This window comes from Podarcis erhardii (assembly GCF_964252035.2).
Source record: "Podarcis erhardii genome assembly, chromosome: 13".
NCBI classification, from domain to species: domain Eukaryota; kingdom Metazoa; phylum Chordata; class Lepidosauria; order Squamata; family Lacertidae; genus Podarcis; species Podarcis erhardii.
In genome coordinates, this window is record NC_138502.1 from 18,100,295 (window position 1) to 18,128,127 (window position 27,833).

The window sequence follows — 27,833 nt, forward strand, 5'->3', positions numbered from 1 at the left end:
TGCTCCTTTTCAAAAGAAGAACAGTTTTGATTTGCCTCCGTCCTATCTTTGCCTTTGATCTGCCCAGCAAATCTCACTTCTTCTGCCGAGAAAGCGGAAAGAAAAAAGGGTAAGATGCGCCCCTTTGGGACTTCGGTTTTCTAGCCAGAAGTGAGTGCTGTGCGAGAGAGGGTGGTTCCGCACCCAAGAGATTATGAGTTGTGCTGAATTTCTCCTTCTTCCTTTTGCCTGAGAGGATATATCTTTCTCTCTCAAGCCATCAAGGGTTGGCAGGATGGGCTCTTGAGAACAGGGGGCGGAACCCCTTCCCCCCGGAAGGGGGCCGCTTTCCCCAAAGCTTGGGGAACAAAGGCAGGTGGCTTACCTGTGTCCAGGGCGAACAAGGAGACGTGACCGGTGAGCTTTGCACAGCGGATGGAACCAGGTGGGAGGTGGAAACAGAGGAGGACGCTCGCTTGTTTTTCCTACCCAAGCGATGCCAGGGGGGGGTCTGAGGCCCAGGAGGGCGTTAGTGCCCAGGCAAGACCCGCTTGGCATCGAAAAGGGTGAGCGGGGGGAGACATGTTCAACAGAAAGCGCATTTGTGATTTTGAAGAACTGAGTGCTGAATACGAACTTAATAGAATCATGGCATCCTCCGCCACCTTCCCACGGCAGCTCAATGGGGCATGGCCAGTTGACCCCCACCCCCCTCCAACACACACACTCGCACGCTGCAAATATGACACCCCACCCCTTTTAAACCGATCTAAATAAGTGAACTCCATCTATAAGGCTTGAGCGCACAGGAAGCCAGCAACCCCTGACGGGGATGGGAGAGGGAGGGTGCGTGTCGAGGGGAAGATGTGGGTCTCCCGACCCCCAACCGTGCAGGAGATGGAAGGGAGGTGTGTGGATTGCTTGGCTGGAGAGAGGGAGGGGGCGTTTAAAGGAAACAGCCACTGCTTGGGGAAAGCGAGACGCATCCAACTGCCATCTCCTTGGGGGGATAGACTTCGACAGGGAGTCTGGGTAGGGTGCAAGATTTGGGGTCCGCGGTGGCTCGGCTATCCTCCGGGAAGGCAGGAGGCGAAAGAGGCTCATTTGGCAATAACGTCCTCAGTCTGGCGTCTGAGCCGATGGGAGTTGCTATAGTACCATCCACAATTCACGGCGAGGCAAGCTGCGGTCTGTTGTCTCCAGGGCGGGGCGGAACTTTAACACAGCTGGCGGAGGTGAACGGAGGTGTCGTCCAGCTCGACGCGCGTCAGGGCAGGCTGAGCCCTCCTCTCAGTAACAGGCCTTGGCTTTGTAGCATAGGAAGTAATGCTAAGAGGGCTTCTGAGCACGTTAAGAGAGCATCTCGTCACTGAGTGAATTGCGGGGAGTGGGGGCAGGCGGTCATTAGTCTTCCACTCTTTCTCCAAAGATCTCGAAGTGTTGTCCATTGTGGCTTCCTCCCTAATTTATGCTGGGATCTACCTCGCCAGGTAGGTTTAGGATGGAGACTGCGCAAAAGCCACCCAGCTAAATCCATGGCCAAACGCAGAGATTTAAACCCAGGCCTCCCCAGGACCTTCTGGCGCCCTAACCACTATGCTAGACTGGCTGAGAGTGGAGGGGGCGTTTCAGAGTGTCCAGGCAGGTTTGGCCCCTGTTAAGAAACACTAAATCTCCTGCTTTGCCAACTTCTCTCTCTCCTACCCATACACATGCATGCTCTGTATGGGGAAGGCCAATATCACACTGGATCATAGAATGGTAGAGTTGGAAGGGACCCCGAGGGTCATCTAGTCCAACCCCCTGCAATGCAGGAATCTTTTGCCCAACATGGGGCTCGAACCCACGGCCCAGAGATTAAGAGTATCATGTTCTACCGACTGCTGTTAGCCCAGCTCAGTGACAGTGATTAAAAGGGATTAATTTCGATTTGGGCTCAAATTGGAAACATGTTGCCAGAGTAGCTGTTGAGTACCAATCAACCCCCCCTCGCTCCCCCGCCCAACCTGTAATTAGCAAGGGAAATAAATTCTTCGAAGAAAGGAGTGCTAAATTTCAACGTCTGCTTTGGCTTCTCACCTTTGTTCATGGCAGGGCTGTTTAACCCCTCTTTGACAGGCAAGGAATTCAACAGGTGAAGCTTTCTCCTCAGTGCATCCTTATGTTAGCTGGGTGTGGGGGCCACGCATTAACATTGTGTCTGTGGTTCAACTGTTAGAAGCACAGAAATCCAACCATCAAAAAGAAGGCAACACAATACAACAAACCTCACGCCCGTTAGGATTGCTGCTTTGAAACAATTGAAACAACTGGCTTGGTTCTTTGATAGCATGATATGCAGAAATTAAGCAGACAGAGCTCTTCCAGGCATTGAGATAAAGCCTCTCAGGCAGAGAAAGATCTGGAGAGCCTTTTAACGGAGGGATGGGCTATCGTCCCTCCCACTTATTAGGAGGTGAGTTGGCTTTTGAGGACAGCAGCTGCAGTCAGGACTTCATTTTTGGGTATGAAAACTGGAGTGACACAATGGGTAGAAAATAGGGGGGGGGGACCAGCTATTTTGCTCCACTACAGACTTGTGTGTGGCCTTGGGCAAGTCACTTAGTCCCACTTCCTCATCTGTAAAATGGGAACATTCTGCCATGGCAAAGCTAAGCTTTAAGGCCATGCAGTGCTTCAAAAATTATTAACCATCAGACCCTTTAACATGGATAACATTTCAGCATGCTTCTATTCCCATAGGGCTGTGAGCCAAGGGCTCCTAGATTTGTGACATGCAGCTTCTGAAAAGATGGGAGAACCCCCCACCACACCTCTTTCTTTTCACACTTAAGCACTCTGTGCACGCTCTACTCTTGGAAGGAGGTGGAAGGGAGGATTGCAGGCCTTGCTTGTGCAAAGGGCGTGTTGCGCTTGGTGTGCGTGTGTGTCCCTGCAGATGGCTCAAAGAGGAGGCTTGCATTTGGTTGCCATAGTTTTCCTAAGGAGATCAAGAGGGTTGCTGTGAATGCTCCTATATCACCAAGCCAGCCACCCCAGTCCTCTGCCAGGCATTTACCGTATTTTTCTGCGTATAAGATTAGTTTTTTTAACCAAAAAATTAGGTTTAAAATTGGGGCTCGTCTTATACACGGGTAGTGCTGAGGCTTGTTTTCTTAATTTGGAGTCTTATACATGGGGGTGTCTTATACACAGAAAATACGGTACATTGTGTGTGTGCATGAATGAAACTGCATCTCTGCCCCTTTGGCGACTCCCTCTCTCTCTCTCTCATTCTGTGCTTGAAGTCTCTGCTTGGACTCTCAGCAGGTCTCCACTGTGCAATGGTTTTCTTTGAGCTCAGAGCTTGCAGTAAAATCTGAGGAGAGAGCCCCTGAAACCAGCTCCAACAGGAGTGAATTAGAGCAGGTGAGGTGAAGAGGGGCACTCAGCTTCCTAATTCAGTGGAGGCTTCTCTATTAGGACAAATGGGGCATTGCCCACCAACCTCAGTTTGCCCTCAGTCAGTCTCCACCTGCCTGCCTTCTTACTTAAAGGGGGGGGGGCAGGAGCTGGCTGTCAGCTTCCACCACTTCCTTAGGAAGAGAACTCAGCAGGGGAGGGGGGGACACCACAAATCTAGACTTGGTTGGTCCTTCCTCTCATTGGCTCTCTAGCTCCACCTACTGTTTGGGCCTCCTGCCTTCTACCCTGCCACTCCCAAAGGGCAGGGGCCACCACTGTCCTGATTCCTCTGGAAGACTGGAAGGATCCAGTTGGTTTTATTGGGCTTAATTTGAGCCAGCTTTTAGGACTTTAAGCTCATGCCACCAGTCCAGTATCTCCTGAGGCAATTGATCTGGGCTTTGTAGTGGACAACTGGCCAGAACCCGCTTTCAGTGCCTAGCAAGGTTGGAGTGGTGAGAAAGAGCATTCCGAGCCACGTGCAGAGTGCTCCCCGCCCCCCAGTGTCTTGCCAGTAAACAAACAGCCAGATACATTGCACCTGGGATTCAAAGAAGGCCTCTGGTGATGTCCCAATATCCCTTGATTTAAAATACATAAAGAAATCCAGCGGGTGAGAGGTTTGGGAGGAAGCCAGGTCTCTTGAGTCTTCTGAGAGGTGAGGGAGCAAGTTAGAGCTGGAAAGAGAGTTAAGGTCGAACACACCTCCAGTGTCGTTTTCTGATGCAGGGAGTGGGGGGGGGGGATGGGCTGAGGGTTAACTGGAAAGAGCTTAGTGACCAACAACGCTGTTATTCTCAAGCTGGACATCTTTTGGGATTACATATTTAATCATGTTCCAAACCTAATCATATGTATTATGTATAGTGGTATAGTCTCTCTCTCTCTCTCTCTCTCTCTCTCTCTCTCTCTCTCTCTCTCTCTCTCTCACACACACACACACACACACACACACTTTGAACACAAACACTTAAAATCATCCGAGGCATGTGGTGCCTTAAAGCAGGAATGGAAAAAACCTGTTCCCCTCCAAATGTTGCTAGACTCCAGCTCCCATCAGTCCCAGGCAGCATGGTCAGTGGTCATGACTGGTGGAAGTTGTAGTCCAAGAACATCCGGAAGGTTCTCCACCCCTGTCTTAGAGACTGGCAAACTTAGGCCTCTCTGGCATGACACATTTGAAGCACTGCGATTCCTCTTTAAACCTCAGTGGCTCCCCATCCCCCAAGAAACTGAACCCTGGGAACTGTAGTTTGTTAAGGGTGCCAAGAAGAACTGACAGTTAGATCACTTTGTGAACGGTAGCTCTGTGAGGAGAATAGGAGTATCCTAAGAACTCTCAGCAACCCTTAACAAACTACAGTTCCCAGGATTCTTTGGGGGAAGCCATATGACCATTTTAAGTGATACAATACTGCTTTGAATGTATAGAAGAGGAGAAGAAGAAGAGTTTGTATTTGATATCCCGCTTTATCACTACCCAAAGGAGTCTCAAAGCGGCTAACAATCTCCTTTCCCCTCCTCCCCCACAACAAACACTCTGTGAGGTGACTGGGGCTGAGAGACTTCACAGAAGTGTGACTAGCGCAAGGTCACCCAGCAGCTGCATGTGGACGAGCAGGGAAGCGAACCCGGTTCCCCAGATCACGAGTCTACTGCTCTTAACCACTACACCACACTGTATAGCATAAGCTCACCTTGTTCTCCTGTTTTTGCTACAAGAAGGCAACTACCCCTTGGGAAGTTGTTACAAACTCCTAAAGCAGCTCAGTGACTCACAGAGCAACCTTATGAACACTTATTTGGGACCAGAGACCGTTGGAGCAGAGGCACTGTTTTGGGTCAAAGACTGGGGGCCCCCAGTGGCACGGCATGTGTGTGGGTCGTCGGGAGGAGGCCTTGCCCAGTGCTACGCAGCTTCAATAGTGGCGGCACCTCCTCTCATGTTCTTAAGAGGAACCTGCCTTTGATGCTACACCACACTCAGCTGTGCATATCAGTCTCCTCCACCCCCTCAATATTGGGGGGGTGTCCTGAGCCGCCTGCTAATTAATATTGGGGGGCTAACACCCCCTAGAGTTGGCATGCCTGCATTAAAGTCAACGGGACTTCCTTCTGAGCAGACAAAGAGAGGATTGCCCTGTGAGACGTTGAGTTATGAGCCAGGGAGTTCAAAGCACTGGTTTTAATATCACAAGAGAATAGTTTGAAGTCAGCCTACCTATCCCTTCATAGCTGGAGCTCCAGAATGTTCCTGCAGGCTCATTTTAGTAATTTAGTCAACAGGAACTCTGGGCTCCTCCAGGTGACCTATTTATTATTGAGCACTCATCCTGATTTGCTTGCACAAAGCTTAGGCCGTCGCTACGTCCAGTCTTTGTGGAGCATTTGTTCAGATCTGTTTACAGGGCTGTCATGATGCAACTGTGAACCTCCGTCCTGCATTCCTCCTGATTTTACACATCTTTCTCATTGGTGATTCACCCACCCCACACATTTCAATGCATTTCCCCATCGCTTTCCAAATTGCAAAAGGTATGTTATTGACTTATAATTGGATCTGTCTCACTGGGACAACAACAGGGTCCTTTAATCCACTTTGAATGCAAATGCAAAGTGTTGTTATGTTCCTGAATCCGTCCCTCAAAAATCATGACCGTCCATTGGAACCTTCTGCGTTTTCCGGGATATGTTTCCATCCCATCCCATCTTATATTCCATCTCTCTTTCACGATGAAACTGAAAGCAGCATGGATGTCTTTGCCTGGATAAATGCCTAAGCAGGCACTTACAAGATCCAGACCTCCTTAGCTTCAGCAAGATGCCTGCTGACCAGGCCTGGGGTTCAGATTTCAGGCAGGGGTGGGATTCAGCAGGGGCAGACTCTGGTCTTTCAAATTTCAGTGGCCACAATTCAGTGCCCTCCCACCTCTCACCTTCTGTGCTGCTCAAATCCCTCTGCCATAGTTGTGATGCCCTGCGCCGTCCACTAGGCTCAGCGCTCGGTGCGATGGAACAGCTCGCACTGTGCTAAATCTGCTTCTGGATTCTGTGCCTCCTGCAGAAAGACTGCAAAGTAAGCTCCACTCTGTCCAGAAGGAATGACTTCTTTGTAGACCTGTATAGGATCCTTGCTGTGCTGTGTGGTTTGAGAAGCCAGCCCTGCATTGAACCCAGCTCTGCTCACAGAACTTTCCCCCCAAGAGTGGATCTCACCATAGAACGCTGCAGAAATTGTTCTTGAATTCCAAGAGCTTTCCTGGAACATTTTGAACCGTTAGCTTATTTGCAGCCATTTGCATGCCATCCTTCTGATCTGTTGCATACAGGCAGAAGGTCTAACCATTGATTTGTTTTATAATATGGATCTTGAGTATTCCTGCCACTTATTTTCCTTTCGCATCTCACATCTCACTAGGTGGTGGTAGGCCAGGGCTCAGCAGAAAGGCCTCAGACATGTTCTAACTCATTACTCCACTGGCTACCAGTTGTTTGGGGGTTTGTTTGGCAGTCAGCCTGAAATGTTTGTCTCTGTGTTAATTTCTTTGAATAGAATGGCTGGCACAGCCATTGTGATGTAATTATGGCACTCTCTCTACCGTCTTCACTTGGATGAGCTCTGTGCTGATGCCACACAATATCGCCTTACTTGTAAAGTTATGGCACAGTCTTAGTTGGGATGCTGAGTCCTTGTCTGTGTCTGCCCTATTTGCTGCCCCCAGAGGGAAAATGTCACCAAAATAAGCCTTCAAAGCAGCCTGTCCACGAGTTCGACAAACTAACAGGCTGATTTTGTGATGTAGACTGAACATCCTGATTTGTGAACCTGCTCAGGGATTTCCTAAATAAGGAGTTGCCAATGTGGTACCTCTTAGTGGCATGGCACCCTTGAGGTCTTCGCTTGGCTCCTGCAAGGATGGATACCTTTTTCTCCTTTGAAAAATACATAGAGATGAAGGAGGAAGTGGAAAGAGTGGTTCTCTTTCCCACTTCCTGTGTCGGCTCTATGTGCTTTTCATGGTGGCTCGGATGAATTCTGCCATATTCAACTTTTACACAGATCCCTTGGGAAAGTGAAGTGTGTTTCTGAGTACACACATGTGTATTTTCTGTCTCTTTGGGTGGAAGAATGGTAAGCAAGAAGTGACCAGAGTGGGTTGTGCCCATGGTACTTCAAAAAAATAATGGCCCTAAAAACTGTTGGTGACCCCCTGGTCTATCTAAATTAAGAGCAGTATATAAACAACCCTCGTAAAAACAAGTGTGGTTCACTTACCTTTATCCTATTTTGAAAAATCAACTTACAGAATTCATTGCCATGTGGTGATTCCTGGTTTAGGTGGCTTCAAAGCCCTGTTTGTCCACCAAAGCTAAATAGGCTTCCATATTCAAGGATAATATAACCTCCAAGGATTAGCCAAGCAGCTGCTTGTTTGCTTCCTGGAGGCATCTGCTTAGCCACTGCGGAAAAACAGGATGTTGTTTGAGTTCTAGCTGATGAACTGAAGACAACTGCAATTTATTACATCTGTATAAATGCACCTGTGAATAAATAATATTGCTGAAGAGGGAAAGATACATACTTCACTGGCTGTGCTCATAAGGTCATAAGATGGCCCACTTCAAAGGCCCATTGCGTCCAAAATCCTGTTCACAATGGCCAACCAGAGGCCTTTGGGAAGACCACCGGCAGGACCTGAGCAATTCTCCCTACTTGTGATCCTGAGCAAGTGGCATTTAGAGTCATACCACTTCCAGTGCTGGACATTGTACCCAGACATCATGACTCATGTTGCACAGCCATTGCCATCTTAGAACACGAATCCCCTTCAATGGAGAAGCTGGCTTCCCCCTCCCCCAAGTTTGTGATAGATATTCCAATTAATGCAGTTGCATTTTTATTCGAAACAGGGTAGTTTTAACTGATTGATGTAATCACCATCAACAACAATAATTTTATTATTTGTACCCTGCCCATCTGACTGGGTTGACCCTACAAAACATTACAAACTTAGTAGTGTGAGGGAAAGATCATGAATTACTAGGCAATTGATAAATTGTTCTTCTTCAGTGGCACCCTACAATCTGCCTCCAGGAACAAGCTGGTGCACCCTGTCTCACAGTAGGGCCGGCCGTGTGAGACTGACTGAGTCCAAAGATCTGTTGTGTAAAGAAGGTGAACCTTTGCTGGAACAACCACCAGCTCAGCAAGGAAATGCTCTTCTCTGTCTCCCCCCCCCAATCTATTCCTTGACACTTCACAACGTGTAATGCGAGTAAGTGTGAGCCACCCACAAGGCAAGAGACTGAAACTGCTAATCTGGTAAGACATCTGCTCTTGGAGGGGGAAGAGGCAGAGAGGGAAAAATGAGTCTGGGCCTTTGCCATCCACTCTGGCTATTATGTTCCTTGCTGTTTACAACATTAAGAGCAAGGTCTTAATGCTTTGTTCCTCTGTTCGAAGACAGTGTTCCCAACTTCCTGGATGAGATGTTCAAAGTAGTGCTGTTGAGACAAGAGTCAGGAGCCAGGCTTCATAAACCAAATAGTCACAAAACAAGCATAGGCAACGTTGATGATTAGGGGGTGGGGCCTAATGATCCTCCAGAGGTTGTACGACTCAGGCTCCCATCAGCCCTACTCATCATGGCCAACAGACAGGCCAACAACATCCAGATGACCACTGGTTCTTCTCCATCCCTGCTGAAGATACAGTGGCGTAGCGTGGGTTGTCGGCACCCGGGGCAAGGCCCCCTAACCCGTGGATTTGCGCCCCCTAACCCTAACCCCCAGATGTTGTGCCCGGTGCGGCCGGGCCCCCCTGCACCCCCCAAGCTACGCCACTGTGAAGATACCCAAGTAATGTGCTGCTGCTGATACCTTCGCACACAATGCGTGAAGCTGCACGTTCTCTGGAGATGAGATACACTCATTGACTTGCTTAGTGTTAATTGGGAAGGAGGTGGCTGAATCTCAAAGCATGACTGCTCTTGTGACTAGCCCTGGCAACAAATGGTAAGGACAAAGTCCTTACCACAAAAGGGGAGGTGGGGATTACAGAGACAGTATTTCAATAGGGGTCATGATTAGAAAATGGGAACTGTCCCTTGTAAATAGGGTTAGCTAAAGTGTTTGTGGGACGCGGGTGGCACTGTGGGTTAAACCACAGAGCCTAGGACTTCCTGATCAGAAGGTCGGCGGTTCGAATCCCCACAATGGGGTAGCTCCCATTGCTCGGTCCCTGCTCCTGCCAACCTAGCAGTTCGAAAGCACGTCAAAGTGCAAGTAGATAAATAGGTACTGCTCTGGCGGGAAGGTAAATGGTGTTTCCGTGCACTGCTGTGGTTCACCAGAAGTGACTTAGTCATGCTGGCCACATGACCCGGAAGCTGTACGCCGGCTCCCTCAGCCAATAAAGCGAGATGAGCGCCGCATCCCCAGACTCAGCCACGACTGGACCTAATGGTCAGGGGTCCCTTTACCTTTAAAGTGTTTGTACTGGAGCAGGCTAGGGATTGAAAGCGAGGGCCCTGTGGGTCAAGGGCTGCATGTAACCCTCAGCCTAACTGCAGGAAAAACCTTCAGCCTCATTTTGTGTGTGAAGGGGACACTAGAAGGAGAGAAATAGAGAAGGAGGAGGGGATGGTGGAAGAAGGACTGGCAAGAGTGAAGTCTCTCATCTGTCAGCCCACTGGGCAGGGAGAAAGAAGGGTGTGAGAGAAAGGGGTGGTGGGAAAAAAGTGACAGAGAGAGAGAGAAGGGTTGACACAGAGAGAAGGGTGTCGGAGGGAGAGAAAGGTGTGGTACACAGAGAAACCAAGAAGGCATGAAGCAGAGAGAAAAGCGGTGGCAGAAAGAGAGAGGAAGGAGGAGCCTCGCCCACTCTTCCTTCTGGTCCTGCCAACCTCTCAATGCAGGCATGTAGCCCCTCCCTGACCACTGCCCTCTCCCCCGAGGGAATATGGCTCTCAACAGGAAAAAACAAGGTTCTTCATCTCTGCTGTAGACGCTGAGCCCTGCACCCCCACAGAAAAAGGAGTTCCCTCCATAGCTACGCGAATTGCACGCTTTCCCCACCCCACTCAGAGTTTTATTGCTATGCCTGCCTTAAAAACAATACTAACTCCAGCACTTAAACCAGGCGTGAAATAAGAGAAGGCGCTTTTGAGAGGGGGGAGAATTTAGTTTGTGAATCTGATTCCTTCCCCTGCACACCCGAGTCAACCAGCTCAAGAGAGGAAGCGAATTCTCCTAGAAGGGGGGGGGGGAATGGCCAGTTTTCCCCCACCCCCCCTTCAGTTCCTCCCTCCCAGCAAGGCTCTTCCTTTCTGACAGCCTTGTGAAGTATGGATGAGCAAACTGGAGGACGGGGAGTGAAGCCGAAGCTGACAGGAAATCTGGGGACAAGTTGGAAACAGGCCCCCGGGTTGGGAAGGCGTCGCTGGAGCTTGGGGGAGAGGGGCGTCACTGCGCATTCGTCCAGGAAATGGGGGGGGGGAGGGAGGGAGAAAAAGAGGGTTGATCTCAGGACACACTGTTGCATAAACAGGAGTTCTGGAAATCTGAAACCACACGCACACAGACCGAGATTCCGCAATTAGTCAGCTTAATAAATAAATGTGGCAAATTAAGCAAATTAGATTCATTTTCTTTAATGTGCCTCATTTTATCTCCTCTCCCTGCCACTGCCACATGAAAAGCAAAATGGGTGGGGGGAGAGCAGGGGGCTGAAGGAGTGGAAGCGAGTTACAGGTGTTGGCCAAATAACTTACAGTATGGGGGGCAGTATCACAAGCGGGGAGAAGGCTCTGTTGCACCCAGGGCCTGCTTTCAGGCTTTTCACAGGCATCTGGTTCTCTGGCCTGATCCAGTAGGTCGCCTCCTGTGTTAACATGGACCCAAGACATTTATTTGAGAGTCCTGCCGTCTGCTTGGGAAGGAAGTTCCTGTTGTTTGTGGGGAGAGGATGCAGTGGCAAAAGGAAACCACTCTGTACATGCTCAGAGGTACATTCATTTCTCATATCATATTACAGTGGTACCTTGGGTTACAGACGCTTCAGGTTACAGATGTTTCAGGTTACAGACTCCACTAACCCAGAAATAGTGCCTCGGGTTAAGAGCTTTGCTTCAGGATGAGAACAGAAATCATGCTCTGGCAGCGCAGCGGGAGCGGGAGGCCTCATTAGCTAAAGTGTTGCTTCAGGTTAAGAATGGACCTCCAGGACAAATTAAGTTCTTAACCTGAGGTACCACTGTATTTCATATGTTTCTCTTAAAAAGAAAAAGAAAAGGCAGAGGCAGAGGCAGAGGCCTGGCCACAGATAGGAAAGGTTGGTGCTAAATGAGTATGCATATGGGGAAAAGGTGGTGTTGTGGAACCAAGATCAACAGGACCCACAAGAGATGTTTGTTTCTGCTTAGAGAACTGTTTGTACCACATCACATTAACAGAGTTTCTAACCTAGGACTAGAGCTGGGTGATATATTGATATATCGTCCCAAACCGGTTTGAAATCCATATTGTGATATCAGTGTCATAATTCTGCGCTTGCAATGTATTGCAAATCATGGTGTGTGTGTGTGTGTGTGTGTGTGCGCGCGCGCTATGCAGAAATCACAATGTGAAGAAAAACTTGAAGCCAGCCAGTGCATCTACAGTGGTCCCTCAAGTTACATACGCTTCAGGTTACAGACTCCGCTAACCCAGAAATAGTGCTTCAGGTTAAGAACTTTGCTTCAGGATGAGAACAGAAATTGTGCTCCAGCGGCGCAGCAGCAGCAGGAGGCCCCATTAACTAAAGTGGTACCTCATGTTAAGAACAGTTTCAGGTTAAGAACCGACCTCCGGAATGTTTAAGTACTTAGCCCGAGGTACCACTGTACTTAGCTCCATCCTTAGTTCAGACATTGTGATATATCAGTATATTGTGATGTTTAGCTGGTGGTACATCAAGAAGTTGAAAACCAGATATCACCCAGCCCTGCCTAAGATCCATTTACCGCAGGTGCTGTGATCCTTTGGGGGCAGAGCCCTGCCTCAGTGGTAGAGCATCTGCCTGGCATGCAGAAGGTCTTGGGTTCAGCCTCCTGCATCTCCACATAGGGCTGGGAGGGGCTCCCTCCCTGAAATCCTGGAGAGCTGCTGCCAGTCCGAGTTGACAGTACTGAGCTGGGTGGATCAATAGTCTGACTCCATAGAAGACACCTTCCTGTGGAGCTGCAATGGCAGGATGCTTGGAGGGTGTTAGTTTGGGAGCACAGAAGACGCAGGATGCAGTTTCTTAGCAGGTCTGGGTCTGTTCAGCGCCTGGATGAGAGATTCCCTGGAAGAACGTTTGCTTCCGTGTTGCCATGGAGGAAAGGTGAGGCCCAGACCTGCTTAGCTACAGCAAGGCAGCTGCATTGCTTTCCTCCAGACCATCCCCTGGTAAAGACATGAATCATCTCCTGCACTCAAGCATCTCTTTCTCTGCACAGCAGCTGCAAGGTGTTAAATCCTTGCTTCTGAAACAATGTCTGGAGGATTTGGGCTGTGGAGAAGCGCATAAGCCGTGCCAAGCCCATCTGTGAGCTGAGGCAGAATGAGTGTGGCAGGTGGGTGACAGACTTCAGGGCCTGTCATGCGAGGCGGACACAGGAGGTGGAGATGAGAAGGGCAGGAGCAAAGAGCGCAGAGCGCAGAGCTTTCTACTACTAATAAATAGAACATCTGTCAGTCCATCGATTTCTTTGTGTCTTTCTGGCTCCACAGACGCCGTTTCCCTTCCGTTCAGTTTCTCCATCAAAACCGAAACAGTATTTAAAAGTAAAATTGTGCCTGATAGACTGTGAACATCACTGTTCATGGCAGTCAGAACAAGCCCACACAGCATATTTAAATAACTGGATCCCTTTCACTTATAAAAATAAATAGTGTCATTTATGTAATAACATTTTAAAACCCTCTCTCTTCTTTTTTTGAATCTATGGAGAGTTAAATGCAGCTCCCATTTTCTTTTCCTTAAACCCCCCCCCTAATATCCACCCCTCTCTATCAAACATCCATCCTTTCATGTGTATTGAACTGTAGTTAACTCTTCCTGCACACAATAGCCCAGTTCAGATGGAAGGATCTCAGTGAGTAAAATAAACCATGGTTTATTGGACCACAAATAACCACTGTGTTTGCATGGTCCCCTTCCCTGCTCTTTCCACCACATTTTTATGCAATACGCCTGAGGTTTGCTAAGCCAGATACACATTATATGTGAAACAGGAGATGCTTTAAGCCCTGCCTATAAGCCAGGATTGTACAGCATGGGTTGTATTCAGTTCTACTCAAAGTAGACTCCTAAGTTAATCAAGGTCATTAACTTCAAAGGATCTACTCTGAGTAGGACTAGCATTTGATGTATTATTATTATTATTATTATTATTATTATTATTATTATTATTATTGAAATGGTGGGAAGCAGCATCCGCAATCAATACTAACAGCAGATCACCATTTATCTATCTATGTGGCTCAGCTGGAGTCTGAAATGCAGGCTTTCTTGTTCACAGCTCTTTCTCATAACCACTATAAGCACATATAGCTTCTGCATAATAACCAAACCAGTAAATTTCCCCGTGAGTGGCTATCAGAACAGCGCCCTTAAAATCCCCAATCAAAGAGTCAAATCACAGCTCTCTCCGTGCCTCTTTCATGTTTTCCTTTCAGCCACATACAGAATGGGGGAGGGAAGTTGATGATGTTGTTTTTAAAGCAGACCGCGAGTCTTGAGTTCAAATGCTGCCGCCAGGAGCAAGTTGGGTTTTGAACTGTGCTCTTTTATTCATTTATTCGGGTGGCGGCTTCTGCTTTCGAATCCCGAGGCCGTTCCGGCCTATTTGTCAGGAGATAAACGGGAGTGTCCAACCCAGAGAAACGGCCTGTCAGTCTGATGTGCGGAGAGACGGTGGCCAAGCGCTGGGGATGATAATCCGAGGCGGGCGCTCCCTCGGGCTCCCTCTCGCCCTCCGCACCCAGCTCTTTTCGGTCCTCCTTAATTATTTAGAGTGGAAATCATTACCACTCTAAAGGGATCTAGGGAGAAGGCCATTTTGAGTGGTTTGCACTGTGGAGGCGGGGCGGGAGGGCTAGTGAGTTAAAAGGGAGGAGAGTGGCTGGGAGCCAGACTCCGATCTTCCCCGGAAAGGCTAGGTAGTAAAAGCAGGGATTGGGGTGGGGGGTGGGTGGGAGAGATGGCTGCACTCAGGACGCCTGGGTTCTCTAGATGGAGTGTCTTAAAAGGGGAGGAGGAGGGGCAGCAGCAGCCCTCTGCTAAGGCGATCAATAGCGCACTCGTCCATGGCCGCCGGGCGCTGCTGCTCTCCAAGGTCCTGAAATCCAGCGCTGCGTCCCTGCGTTACGTGCCTGCTTGCCTGCCTGATTACGAGGAAAGTCCCCGAGGGGCTGCCGCCCCCTCTCTCCCTCCCTCCCTCCCTCCTCGGCAAGCTGTTGCCTTTCTGTCCATCAAGCGTCAGGGGAGATGCCCCCGTCCAATCAGCGGCTTCCCTGTCGCGGGAGTCCGTGCGCCCCGGCAGCTGCGTCTTCCTTCCCCTCGCCAAAGCCTCATTGAGGCAAGATGGCTCTCAGCAGAAGGGAACATCTTTGTTTTTGAGTGAGGGGCGTGTGTGTGTGTGACAGAGAAGCTGAGAGAAAGAAGACTGGGAAGGAGAAGCAACACGCCCCCATTCTGCAATGTAGATGCACTACAGCCTCTTGCAAGGAGGGGGGAGCCAGATCTGGCCCTCCACACCTTCCAGTGTGGCCCTCAGGACTCTGAAGTCACACTCCTTAACAGCCCTCACTTGCACTCTCCTCGCGAGTGCTTTTGCCTGGCTGGGATGTGTCCTGATAGGATAAGGATTCATACTTGCCTGGCAGAAGGATAGATATTGGGGGGGGGGGGTGCAGAAGCTAGCCAACTGTACAAATATATATATTTCATTTTGCCTCCCAGAATGCAGCCCTCAGGCTAAGGTTTCCCAACACTGCCGTTCTATTGGATGAGAGCCCAAGGATCCAGGCTCCTGCTTTCAAACAAAGTATTATTATTATCAAAATTTGTATACCACCCATAGATTGTATACCATCCATAGATCGCAGGGTGGTTCACAACATAAAACTGCAATATAAAAAACACAAAATCTATAATGAAAACAAGAACAAAAACAAACCAATAACGTCAATTTCCACAATCTGCTGCACATAGTGCTGGGCACAGATGGCTCTCAAATTGAAGGAAGAGAAATGGGGGGGGGGCACAGACATTTTCAGTGATTTTTTTCCCAGGGAGAGGGTAAATTATCTCAGTTTCTTCAGGATGGGGGCTCACAATTAGCCATGGCAGTATCACAACTCCCCCCCCCCACTACCAAGTTGTTGTTTTTTAGGTTTTTTTGCTGCTGCTGCTACAAGTGCTAACCGTGTAGCCACCATTTTCCACCCTCCACAGTGCACTGGACCTAGCAAAGCTCAGGGCATTGTGTGCTTGGGGGTGGTAGCCACCCACCCACTCACCAAAAAACATTAATATAACAAAATAAATCATGGAGAATATTCAGAGAAAATTCTGCAGTACTTTGGCTTTCTTTTTCTAAGGCTCTGAGAAAGAGGTGAGGGTGTGTGTCAGAGATTATACCCCCCCCCAAAAAATGCATTATGAGAAACTTTAGCTCAGAATGACCTAATGCATTTCACACCCACCCCCCTGCCCAAATATCTCACATCAAAACACAATTCTGCATAGGCAAACCTGGGGCAACTGATCCAGAAAACCAGAGAACCAATGAGCGAAACCGTTTATGGTTTTATCCATGCGCTCATTTTACCTAGTTCCCCCCATCTCATCATTGTATTAATCCCCCAGATGTATTTGTAAATCATCCTCATTACATCTCCTCTCGCCCTTCTCTTTGCTCTGCTAAAGGGCGCAAAGCAGTCCTTTTCAGTTTATCTCACAGTAAAGCTGGGGGTTTTCCTTTGTGTTTTGGCAAAGTTATAAAACAACAAAGAGTTTGGTAACAATTTACACAGGGGTGGTAATTTTAGTTCTTCTGGAACAAATCAGGACAGAGTCTTGTGATGCCTTAAAGATTAACATATTTATTAGGAAGTAAGCTTTCATTCACAGTGACAGCCTACTTCACCAGATGCAACTCTCGTTCATAAAAGCTTCTACTTGAATAAATGGATCAGTCTTCCAGATGCAACATGACTCTTTGCTGCAACAGATGAATGCAACTGCTCCCCTGGACACCGTTACTAAAGTTATAGTCAGCAGGAGACTGATTGAATTTACTTTCAAAATCACTGGGAAAAGCAATGAATGAATGAACTAATTATGAATGGATGGAAACAGAAATGAATGAAAAATAAACAATAAAAATGAATAATGGATTATTATAACCTTGTACACCTCTAAGCTTATTCAAGAGAGAAGACAAATGCCTTGGATGGCTGCCTTGAAAGATCATTTGGAAGCTCTAGCTAGCTCAGAATACAGCAGCCAGCTTATTAACAGAGACTTGTAGAGCCAACCACATCTTGCCAGAGCTTAAAGATCTGCGCTGGCTCCCAGTTTCTTTCCAGGATGCAAAAGAAATACTGTGTTATTGTAATTAACACAATCAATAAAACCTTTTTTAAAAATTAAGCATAGGTCTTGCAGATCCTACGCAACTAAAAGAGGCCACAAATACTTGAAAACCTTTCAAATTAAGGGCCAAAAGCCTGGAAAAACAGGCAAGTTTTTGCATGGTGCCTAAAATATATATATAAAAAGTGTTGACAGGCAAGTCTCCCTGGGAAGAGCATTCCACAAGTGGGGAGCCACCACTGAAAAGGCCAGTTCTTGCATTGCCAGTCTCCAGACCTCGTGTGAAGGTGGCACACAGAGAAGGGCCTCAGATGCCAACCAAAGGGTCATATATAGGACCTCACAATTTCTTACAGCAACCTTAGCTCTGTTTGGATGTTCTTCTCACAGTTATGGAGAACACATGAGCAACAAAAACAGGACTGTGCTGAGTGATTCCCCCACTCCAGCTTGCATCCATCTGTCTATCCATACAGTGCAAATGCCTGGAGCAATATGGGGAGCCTTTGTGTGTGCAGGACTCTGTGAGAAACCCTGGGGTTCCAGAACATGTGGCTTTCTGCACCCCAGGGGTGTGGTACCTTTTTAAGCTTGAGGCTTGATAATTACTTTGTCCTTCTCAGATAATGATTCTTGTTTGACTACATGGAGGGCAAGGAAGGGTAAATGTGTATGTATGTGTAGAAACAAGCCCACTGTACAAAGGTGATGTTTCTTGCACTTTCTGCTTTTGCCTCTGGCTGTGCCCATCACTGGGCCTTGGGAGGTTGCCCAGAAGAGAACCTGGACCTCGGGCTGAAAAAGGTCATCCACCCCAATCTTAGGTGATGACAGTGTGACCTATTAAGAGATGCATTGCAGAGCTCTTGGACCTGTTTACAGCTAGGTATAAGGTATAAAGGGACAAGTCAAAGGCAGAGAACTTGGAGAGAAGCAGAGAACTTGGACCTGTTTACAGCTAGGTATAAGGTATAAAGGGACAAGTCAAAGGCTTGATGAGAAAACAAAGAGAGGATCTGAAAAGGGAGGAAGGGACGCTACCTTAGGGAATGGGGTCAGTGGTGTTAAACTGTACAGGGTGGTTTTGTTGTTGTTGTTTTTAACTGATTGCACTTGCAGCAATCATCAGTAGTTAACAAATTAGCCTTTTCTCCTTCTCTCTCATCTTCCAGGTTCCACAATGAATGCAGCCCGGAGGTCAGCCAAGGTGGACTCGGAGGTGACAGAGTCCCAGATGGAGCCGTCCCTCAACACCACCGAAATGCCCACCAAAGAGAACGTTTTTTCTGACTTGAAAGACAAGTTCATGAACAAGCTGAGCGACCTGCCAAGTGGGTAGAGCTTGAGCGAAACGGGCTTGAGAGGGCATCAAGATATTATACAAACAATGCCTAATCTATTTGAGTCGCATACGCTGGCATTTCTTGGCACTAAAATGAGGGTTTGGTTTTAATTTTTGCATAGAGAACGCGCAAAGACTCTGTGTGTGTCCTCTAATTCCATACAAGTGGAGCAAAGGAAGCTTGCAGAATGTACTACTGAAATACCAGTTTGTTTACCCCCTCCTGCCCTTGTGAAGCTCTGCTTGAAAATATATGGGCTTGGATTGGTCAAATCTCTGAAGCTAAAGGGTGTAGTGTGGATGTTATATTGGCTAACAGTTTTAATGCAAAGTATACATAGCCCTGATTAGTGCCCCATGGCCTAGAGATGGATGCTTTATATTTGTTCCACGTGTGGATATAACATTATAACAGTCCAGGTGCCTGTATTATTCTTCGCTAACCTAATCAGCGGAACCTTTTGAGATGTATAATCGACAGAAAGCTTTTTCTTCAGGCAGAGCTCCATGGAATTAGATAACTCTGGAGAAAGAAGCCAGAGCTTAGGCCTGAAGTGGGAAATGGGAGGTGTCCCCCCAAATGTGACAGTGACACAAAAGCAGGAAGGCTTGCAAGGGCCTGCAAGGATACCGTCATGTGGAGGAAGGGCTTGGAAGGCTCATGGATGGATTTGGGGAAATGGCCTCACTACTAAGCTTGGGCTTATATCCTAAGCATGCTTATTAGGGAGTAAGTTCCATTTCAGCTCAGGGAACATTAGGATTCTTTTATTCAAGGACCAAAAGCAACTGTAGCAGAATATCTTACAGAAGTTGCTCAAGAAGGGAAGGCTGAAAAAGTTCCCTCACCCCTGAAGTAAAGGATTTCACAATTAAATCTCAACTCCTCCAGTATAATTAGGCAAACCACTATTTCCCCTTCTGTCATGGGGGTGGGTGGGGGGATGATAATTCTGGCCTGCTTTACTGGGCTGTCATCAAGATTGTTGCATTAACTAACATGCTTTCAGAACTTAGAAGATGCACTGTATATATATTACATCCAAAAAGAGAGTAAAGCTGTTGAAGCTCACCCACCTTCACTGCCTCTCTGTTCTGCTCCTCTCCAGTCCCGCCCTGGGCTTTGGCCACCATCCTCATAGTGGCCGGCCTCCTGCTTCTCTGCTGCTGCTTCTGCACCTGTAAGAAGTGCTGTGGCAAGAGGAAGAAAGGCAAGAAAGGCAAAGACAAAGTGAAGGCCCAGATCAACATGAAGGAGGTGAAGGAACTGGGCAAGAGCTACATCGACAAGGTGAGTCAAGGCTGGCGGCTGCTTCCCTCTCACGGCACCAGGGGAAGTCATCGCTTTCCTAAGATATTTCTGAACTTGCACACTTGCAGGCAGGCAGGCAGGCATCCATAACCCATATATAAACTGACTTTGAACTAGGGAACTACACAAAAGCTGCTACCAATTTAGCACTGCCTATTAGGCACTTGATAGAGGGACACGGGTGGCACTGTGGGTTAAACCACAGACTTGCCGATGAGAAGGTCGGCGGTTCGAATCCCCGCGATGGGGTGAGCTCCCATTGCTCATTCCCTGCTCCTGCCAACCTAGCAGTTCAAAGTGCAAGCAGATAAATAGGTACTGCTCTGGTGGGAAGGTAAACGGCGTTTCTGTGTGCTGCTCTGGTTCGCCAGAAGCGGCTTAGTCAGGCTGGCCACATGACCCGGAAGATGTACGCCGGCTCCCTCAGCCAATAAAGCGAGATGAGCGCCACAACCCCAGAGTCGGCTACAACTGGACCTAATGGTCAGGGGTCCCTTAATCTTTACCTTATTAGGCGCTTGCTTCTGTGCCTCCAAAATACGTTTTATATACCTGATCAACATGCGCGTTTTAAGAATTGTAGATTGTGCTGTGTTACATACGTCAACATTTCTGGGCAGATCTACACCATACCTTAAAAGCACATGTAGTTTTTTATGGGCAGTGAGAATATTAGCAGTGTGAGGGGGAACTACAGTTCCCAGGGTACTTTAGATATATGGTGCGGATTGCTCTCTGTCTTTGATGCTAATACTTCCCTGTTGGCTGCTCTGACCCTTCCCTCCCTCCCTCCCTCCCTCCCTCCCTCCCTCCCTCCCTCCCTCCCTCCCAGGTCCAGCCTGAGATAGAAGATTTGGATCCATCTCTGCTGCAGGAGCCCAAGGAAGAAAAGCCCCAGGAGAAGCTGGGGAAACTCCAGTACTCACTTGATTATGACTTCCAAAGCACCCAGGTAGGGATGGTCAGTGCTGCCAGCTGGGTTGGACGGGCCAGGGGTCTGATCCAAGGCAAGGGAGCTTACCTCTGTTCCTCTTAAACCTTTCCCTAGCTGGTGGTGGGCATTCTGCAAGCTGCTGACCTGCCAGCCTTGGACATTGGGGGCACCTCGGACCCTTACGTCAAAGTCTTCTTGCTCCCAGAGAAGAAGAAGAAATACGAGACCAAAGTGCACCGCAAAACCCTCAACCCCACGTTCAACGAGTCCTTCACGTTTAAGGCGAGTTGTCCTCTGTATGTTCCCTCTTCCATTTTGGCCAAAGTGCCTGAGCTTTGCTGAACATTTCTTCCCCATCTACTCCATCGCCTTCCTTTTTTACCATTGGCTTCTCCCCATACTTTGCGGATCCTCTTCTCCCTCCCCACCCTATCACACAGTTTTACCACTGAATCAACCAATAGCACAGAGGCAGGGGGACGCAACATTCCCTTCAGGGCAAACTACCATGGGCCATATATCAGTGGTGGGCGGGGCCAGGAGTGGGCGGGGCAAAAATTGCAAATTTTTCCTTAGGACAGTAGCCAGTGCCTACCCAGACACTAATAACTCCCTTTGAATCCTCCAGCCAGGCAAGGAAGAAGCATCATCATTGTTGAAAGACACCTTCCAGCCAGGCCAAAACACTCAGGGGGCAAAGCAGAGCCTGTGAGGGGGTGTGGCCTGAGCAGAGGGGGTGGGGGCCTGCTGAGAGTTCTGAGAGCCTGATAGGTCCAGAGGGTCACATTTGACCCTCAGGAGGGAGGTTCCGCACCCTTGCGATGCCGTCTGCCATTTAATCAACCCGTTGTGTGTTTGGCCTTTAGGTCCCCTACTCGGAACTGGGCGGCAAGACCCTCGTCATGGCCGTCTATGACTTTGACCGCTTCTCCAAGCACGATGCCATTGGTGAGATACGCATCCCCATGAACACGGTGGACCTGGCCCATGTCATTGAAGAGTGGCGGGACCTGCAGTCGGCGGAGAAAGAAGAGGTAGGGATCCATCAGGGTGGACCCTCTTTCAGAAGTGCCTGACTCTGAAAGCGGGTTTGAACATCACAGTTGGGGCCCTTTACATGTTATTTTGGTGAATTCTGAACTCACAGCTTATTACCCCAGCTTTTGATACTTGTAGGACCCACCTCGTTTCTGTGATTGTGAGTTGTTTAAATCAGTTTTTAACATTGTGTTTTAATTGTTGCAATTCACCCTGGGACCTTAGAGTGAAGGGCAAGTTAGACTCCTAATCTGGGGAACCGGGTTCAATTCCCCACTCTTCCACATGCAGCTGCTGGGTGACCTTGGGCCAGTCACACTTCTCTGAAGTCTCTCAGCCCCACTCACCTCACAGAGTGTTTGTTGTGGGGGAGGAAGGGAAAGGAGAATGTTAGCTGCTTTGAGACTCCTTAAAGGGAGTGAAAGGCGGGCTATCAAATCCAAACTCTTCTTCTTCTTTTCCATAAACAGCTGACATCAGATAGCTGGGATGAATTTACTTGTGTATTTATTTACATTTACATTTATATCCCATTTATTTAACATTAATATCCCACCAAGGAGTTCAAGGCAGCACATATGGCTCTCCTGCACTCTCCATTTTTTCTTTTGCTTGCAACAAACCTGTGAGGTAATTTAGGTCAGTGGTGGACTTTGTGCTCTCATTTATCCACACTCTAACTGCCTCACCTCGCTGGCATGTGGAGTTTGTATGATTCAACATCTGGGGCTGTGAGGAGGAGACTCACATGAGTCCTGACCACAGAATTGGCATCCTGTGGATGGCAGAGAGGAGGTTGCCAACCATTTGAAGGGTTTTGCCTGCACTAAATCACCCACCCACCCCTTGAATATGGAGACTGGCTCTTGGTGCTTCCATCCTCGCTCTAAACTAGCCCTATTTTCCTCTCTGTAGCACGAGAAGCTGGGAGACATTTGCTTTTCTCTCCGGTATGTCCCTACGGCTGGGAAGCTGACAGTTATTGTGCTAGAAGCGAAAAACCTGAAAAAAATGGATGTGGGGGGCCTTTCAGGTAAGAACTCACCATTGTGGTAAACTGAATCAGGACATAGCATGGGTTTCTTTTAGTTGGAAACCTTTCCTAAAGACTTAGTTCCATGATTCTATGTTTCTATGACTAATGGAGCCATTTGTGAAAAAGACTTAACGGCTGAAGCAGATCTATAACCGGTTGTGCTGTGGTATTATGGTTTGCTACTCTTTTTTAAATATGTATTTTTTCTTTGAAGTGGATTACAAGTATATTTTCATATTTGTGGGTCTAATTGGTGGTTGTGGTTGCTATATACCAAATTAGAGCATTGGCCCTCCCAGCTCAGTATAAGCTTATCCTCGACAGACAATATTTAACTTCCACTGTTGCTGGGGAGTCACAGGTGAGGAGAGTGTTGTTGCTATGGACTCACAGTTGTCCATGGAAACTCAGGTTAATTCTGTGTCCAGGGAGGCTGTCTACCAGCTCCACATGGTGCGACGGCTGAGACCCTACCTGCCTGAACATTGTCTTGCCGGAGTGGTACATGCTCTGATTATCTCCCACTTTGACTACTATAATGCACTCAATGTGGGGTTATCTTTGAAAGTGATTCAGAAACTACAACTAATCCCAAATGCGGCAGCTAGACTGGTGACTGGGAGTGGCTGCCAAGACCATATAGCACTGGTCCTGAAGGATCTGCATTGGCTCCCAGTACATTTCCAAGCATGATTCAGAGTGTCGGTGCTGACCTTTAAAGCCCTAAATGACCTCGGCCCAGTATACCTGAAGGAGTGTCGTTCAGCCCGGACACTGAGGTTCAGCTCAGAGGGCCTTCTGGCGGTTCCCTCATTGCGAGAATTGAAGTTACAGGAAACCAGGCCTTCTCAGTATGTCTTACTGTCTGCTGTGGCGTGAACGCCCTCCCGTCAGATGTCAAGGAGATAAACAACTATATGACTACATGACTTTTAGAAAACATCTAAAGGCAGCCCTGCATAGGGAACTTTTTTGTTGGATGTTTTATTGTGTTTTTCATATTTTGTTGGGAACCACCCAGAGTGGCTGGGGCAACCCAGTCAGATGGGTGGCATATAAATAATAATAAGCACAATCATCATCATGACCCCATGGGCATCTGGGTGGCCACTTGGTATGGAATCTGCGCACATAATAAAAAATACTGTACTGTGAAAATGCTTTTTTTAATGTTTTGAAAAATATATTGAATTTGCCTATAACCCACTGTTGCCATCTAGTGTCACATTTGTATATTGCACTTTACAACACACTTAAAACGTTTTATTTGCAGCTGTATAGCTGAGTCCTATAAGAACAGAGTCCTGGACTAGATGGACTGTTGCTTTTCTTCTTATTACCAGCAGGTGCCCTCTAGGATTTCAAACAGGGCTCTCTCCCAGCCATACCTGGAGGTGCCCGGAATTGAACCACGGACCTTCTGCATGCAAAGCACAGGTGTTCTACTACCTCTTAGCTGTGGCCCTTCAATAGACATCAAAATCACAATTCATTAGCGGTGGGGGAGATGGGAACATAGATCTTCCGCAATACATTGCATAATGGAACCCCTGTGTGATTCTGAAATATCTTTCTACTCCTATCCCAGACCCCTATGTTAAAATCCATCTCATGCAAGGAGGGAAACGTATCAAGAAGAAGAAAACAACCATTAAGAAAAACACACTGAATCCCTATTACAACGAGTCATTCAGTTTTGAGGTGCCATTTGAACAAATCCAGGTAACCCCCCCACCCTTCTCTCCACCCCCACCCCCCATTTCACCCAAAGGCAGTAAATTCTGAACTGGAGATGTGTGGACAAACTTTTTGCAATCTTGCTAGAAAGTTACTTTTTTACACTTATGCACAAGTGCTGAATTTTGCATAGGGGTTTCTGTCTGGTTAGTTTGCATCTACATTTGTGTATTTGTTTGGGCCCAAGTCAGGACATATTGGGCAAACTAGTTTGCTGTTTCTTGTCACTGATCCACTGCATGTTCAGATAGCTAACTGGCTTGCTATTATTATTGCCTGGGTGCTGAGCTGTTGTGGATCTTTCTTCATTCTGAGAGTTCTGGCTGTAAAAGTACTTGCACATCCTCCCACCCCCACCCCCACTCTGGGTGGATTAATGATAACATTTGGGAAGACCCTCAACATCTTCAGAACACTTCTTTGCCATTACAAATTATGGCAATCTCACTTTTAAAAGAATAATTGATAAAAGGGATAATCACGGCATCCCTCATATGCTCCTGTGAGTAGAAAGAAACCCAGTCCTCAAATCACGATAGAATCTGCTAGTTCTGGGTTATGTACCAGTCTTTTCTAGATACCCCCCCACACACACTTCAGTTTGCAACCCTTTGAAAAGCTCCAGGCTTTAAGGAGCTGGAAAGACATAGCCTCATTAAAATTAGATGTCCTAACCTCTCCCCAGGTCAAAAGTACTTAAATCTTGTTTCCTTCTGATAATAAGGACCCAATTGTTTTGGCAAAGCGGTGGGGAGAGGGTGAAGTTTTCAGCAGAGAATGCTTAATCCTTTACCCACCAGCCACTATACACCGGTAAACTGTTCACCTCCACTCCCCAAGTGCTTTCCCCTAGCAATTTGGCAAAGATGCATCTGGAAGCCAAGCTGTGTGAGAGAGTAAATGATGGGAAAAGTTGTAGGTGGGAAATGGAGGGAAGGGAGAGGGTTAAACTCGCCTATTGCTCTTCTGCTGCTGATCGTGCCTGTTTCCCCCCTTTCACAGAAAGTCCAGGTTGTTCTGACGGTCCTGGATTATGACAAACTGGGCAAAAACGAAGCCATCGGGAAGATCTTTGTGGGCTGCAACGCCACGGGGGCCGAGCTGCGCCATTGGTCCGACATGCTGGCCAATCCTCGGAGACCCATTGCCCAGTGGCACACCCTGCAGCCTGAAGAAGAGGTGGATGTGGCGGTTGGCATAAAGACCTCTTGATGCCCCTTCCTTGTTGGCCGAAGGATCTGGCAACAGTTGCTTCTCCCGTCCAGAGCGAATGGGAGTGTGTGGTTGAGGCACCCCTGAAAATGTGCACGTGTGTGGGGAGGGGGAGAGCCTGTGAGCCTCTCTCTTCTCTCAGAGCCATTTCCTGTTGAAAACAAAAGAAACATCTCCAAGAGAGCGAAAATAAAACACCCCTCTGTTTTTTATCCACTGTGTGAAAAAGAAGGAAGCTTACCTAGCAGCTTAAGACAGGTTAGAGATTTACTATAGGTTTACTATGAGGCTTACAACACAACTTGCACAGGTTTATATTTTTGGATTGGTTTCTCACTTGAAAGCTGAACCTTATGTGCCAGGCAGGCTGACTTTTTGACAAAGCGATCTTTACATTAACCATGCCATCTTTGGGAAAACCAGCCTCAAATAAACCTACTGTTTATCTTTTTTTACCTATGAGTATACTATAGGTTCATTACAGGTTTCTTTAAAGGACACCATTTCATATACATTTTGGGTATTGTACTCTGGTGCCATGTTTAAATTCTAGACCTCATACGTAAATCTATTGCAAACAAATGCCTACAAATGTGTTTACAATAGATTTACAAAAGAGTTGCGGCAAACTCTGTTCTCTGATAATATTAACTTTTGGACACTCCATTATAATACTGATTTAGGAAGCTAGATCTTAGGTGAAAACACTGGAAATCTTTTAAAACATAGTTTGAAAATGCAACTTGACCGTGGCTCTACATGATGCTTAAAATAGCTTTACATTTCTGGCCACTGTGTTATGAAATATTTAAAATTTGGTCCTCCTTTGCAGTTTAAACTGCCTAAAACAGTTTAATCGGGATAAGGTTGCAAATATGCTGTGTGTGGGCTTCATGTATAAAACATATTGTAGTATATCCTAATTATTTTATTACAAAATGTTCACATACTTATCTGACATATAAAAATTAGCTGTCTTTGGAGAACTACTGTGGATGTGTTTACTAGCATATATTTACTATAGGGTGTCCCCTTCCCAAATTACAACAGTTTTATGGATGTTGATGTTAACAGAGATTTAAGCATCAGCCAACGTATTAAGCTGTTCGTATATAGCTTATTCTACTTTATATTGACTTAATTTGGAGTTTTATAACAGTTTTGACAGAACCATGTATCCGTTTTACAGCACATGCTTTACAACTTATTTATGAAATGTTTGATATGAGTATTAGAGAAAATTTGCTATAGGCTTTATGTAGACTTAAAGCAGATTAACTACAGATTTACTAGTGATTTACTAACCAACTTAAAATAATTTTGCTATGTTACAACATGTTTACATTTTTGCTACAAGCTTAAGACTGGTTTATTATAAAACTGCAACGGGTTTACTGTTTGTTAGCAACCAGTTTGATGCATTTTATAAATGAGGAAAAAGCATTTATCTATAGGATTTACAGCTGGTTTACAGTGGTTTCCCATGGATCGAAACATGTTTACAACACCTTTGCTATGACAATGATACAAAATCAATTGGTTTTATAGCAAATATTCTGTAATTCTAAAAACTATTGTTTAAGACATAATCATATGCTGGGTAACTGTTTAGCAGGTACATTAATAGCTGGATTTTTATTTTTATTTTAAAAATGGGATTGCCAGCAAGCCAATGTTTTGGGCTTGAAATCCTGAATTGAAATACTTTTGTCCAAATCTGAAATCTGAATTCTGGGCATGACTCTGTGCTTTGGTCTTCTTTTTAATACTTTCATGTTGCATGGAGCCCGAATAGGAAAGGAAGGCAATACTGAAATACTTAGGCCAAAACATCTGTCAAAGGCCAAGTAAGTCCACAATAAAAAAGAAAGAAGCCTAAGAATTAAAAAAGAAAGAAAGAAAAACATCCAACTAGAACCTTTGATATTGATATTTGGAAGCTCTATTTCCCTCGCACCCCACCCCAAATATTTGACAAAGCATCATTTCTGGTCTCAGTTACAATCCTTTTACCAAAGGTTTTGTGCCTACAAGTAAACATCAGTGTTGAACCGCCCACTGAACTCACAAGCAAATGAGCTTAGATAGTAGAAAGAGTTCTAAATCTGTTCCCAATGACAATTTGCAGATGAGGTCCAGTTTTCAAAGGAACCCATTTCTAGGCTAAGTTACCAA

The 27,833-nt window shown here is 47.0% G+C and overlaps 1 protein-coding gene across 1 annotated transcript; it reads left to right on the top strand.

The window, feature by feature from the left end:
* Nucleotides 1-27,562, top strand: SYT5 (synaptotagmin 5). Its single transcript, XM_081836472.1, has 9 exons — nt 1-109; nt 18,220-18,378; nt 19,499-19,680; nt 20,534-20,653; nt 20,750-20,917; nt 21,502-21,669; nt 22,589-22,706; nt 24,298-24,431; nt 25,449-27,562. Exons 2-9 carry the CDS (start codon nt 18,228-18,230, stop codon nt 25,656-25,658), a joined length of 1,251 nt encoding a protein of 416 aa, XP_081692598.1. The 5' UTR covers nt 1-109; nt 18,220-18,227; the 3' UTR covers nt 25,659-27,562.
* The last annotated feature ends 271 nt before the right edge of the window (nt 27,563-27,833 follow it).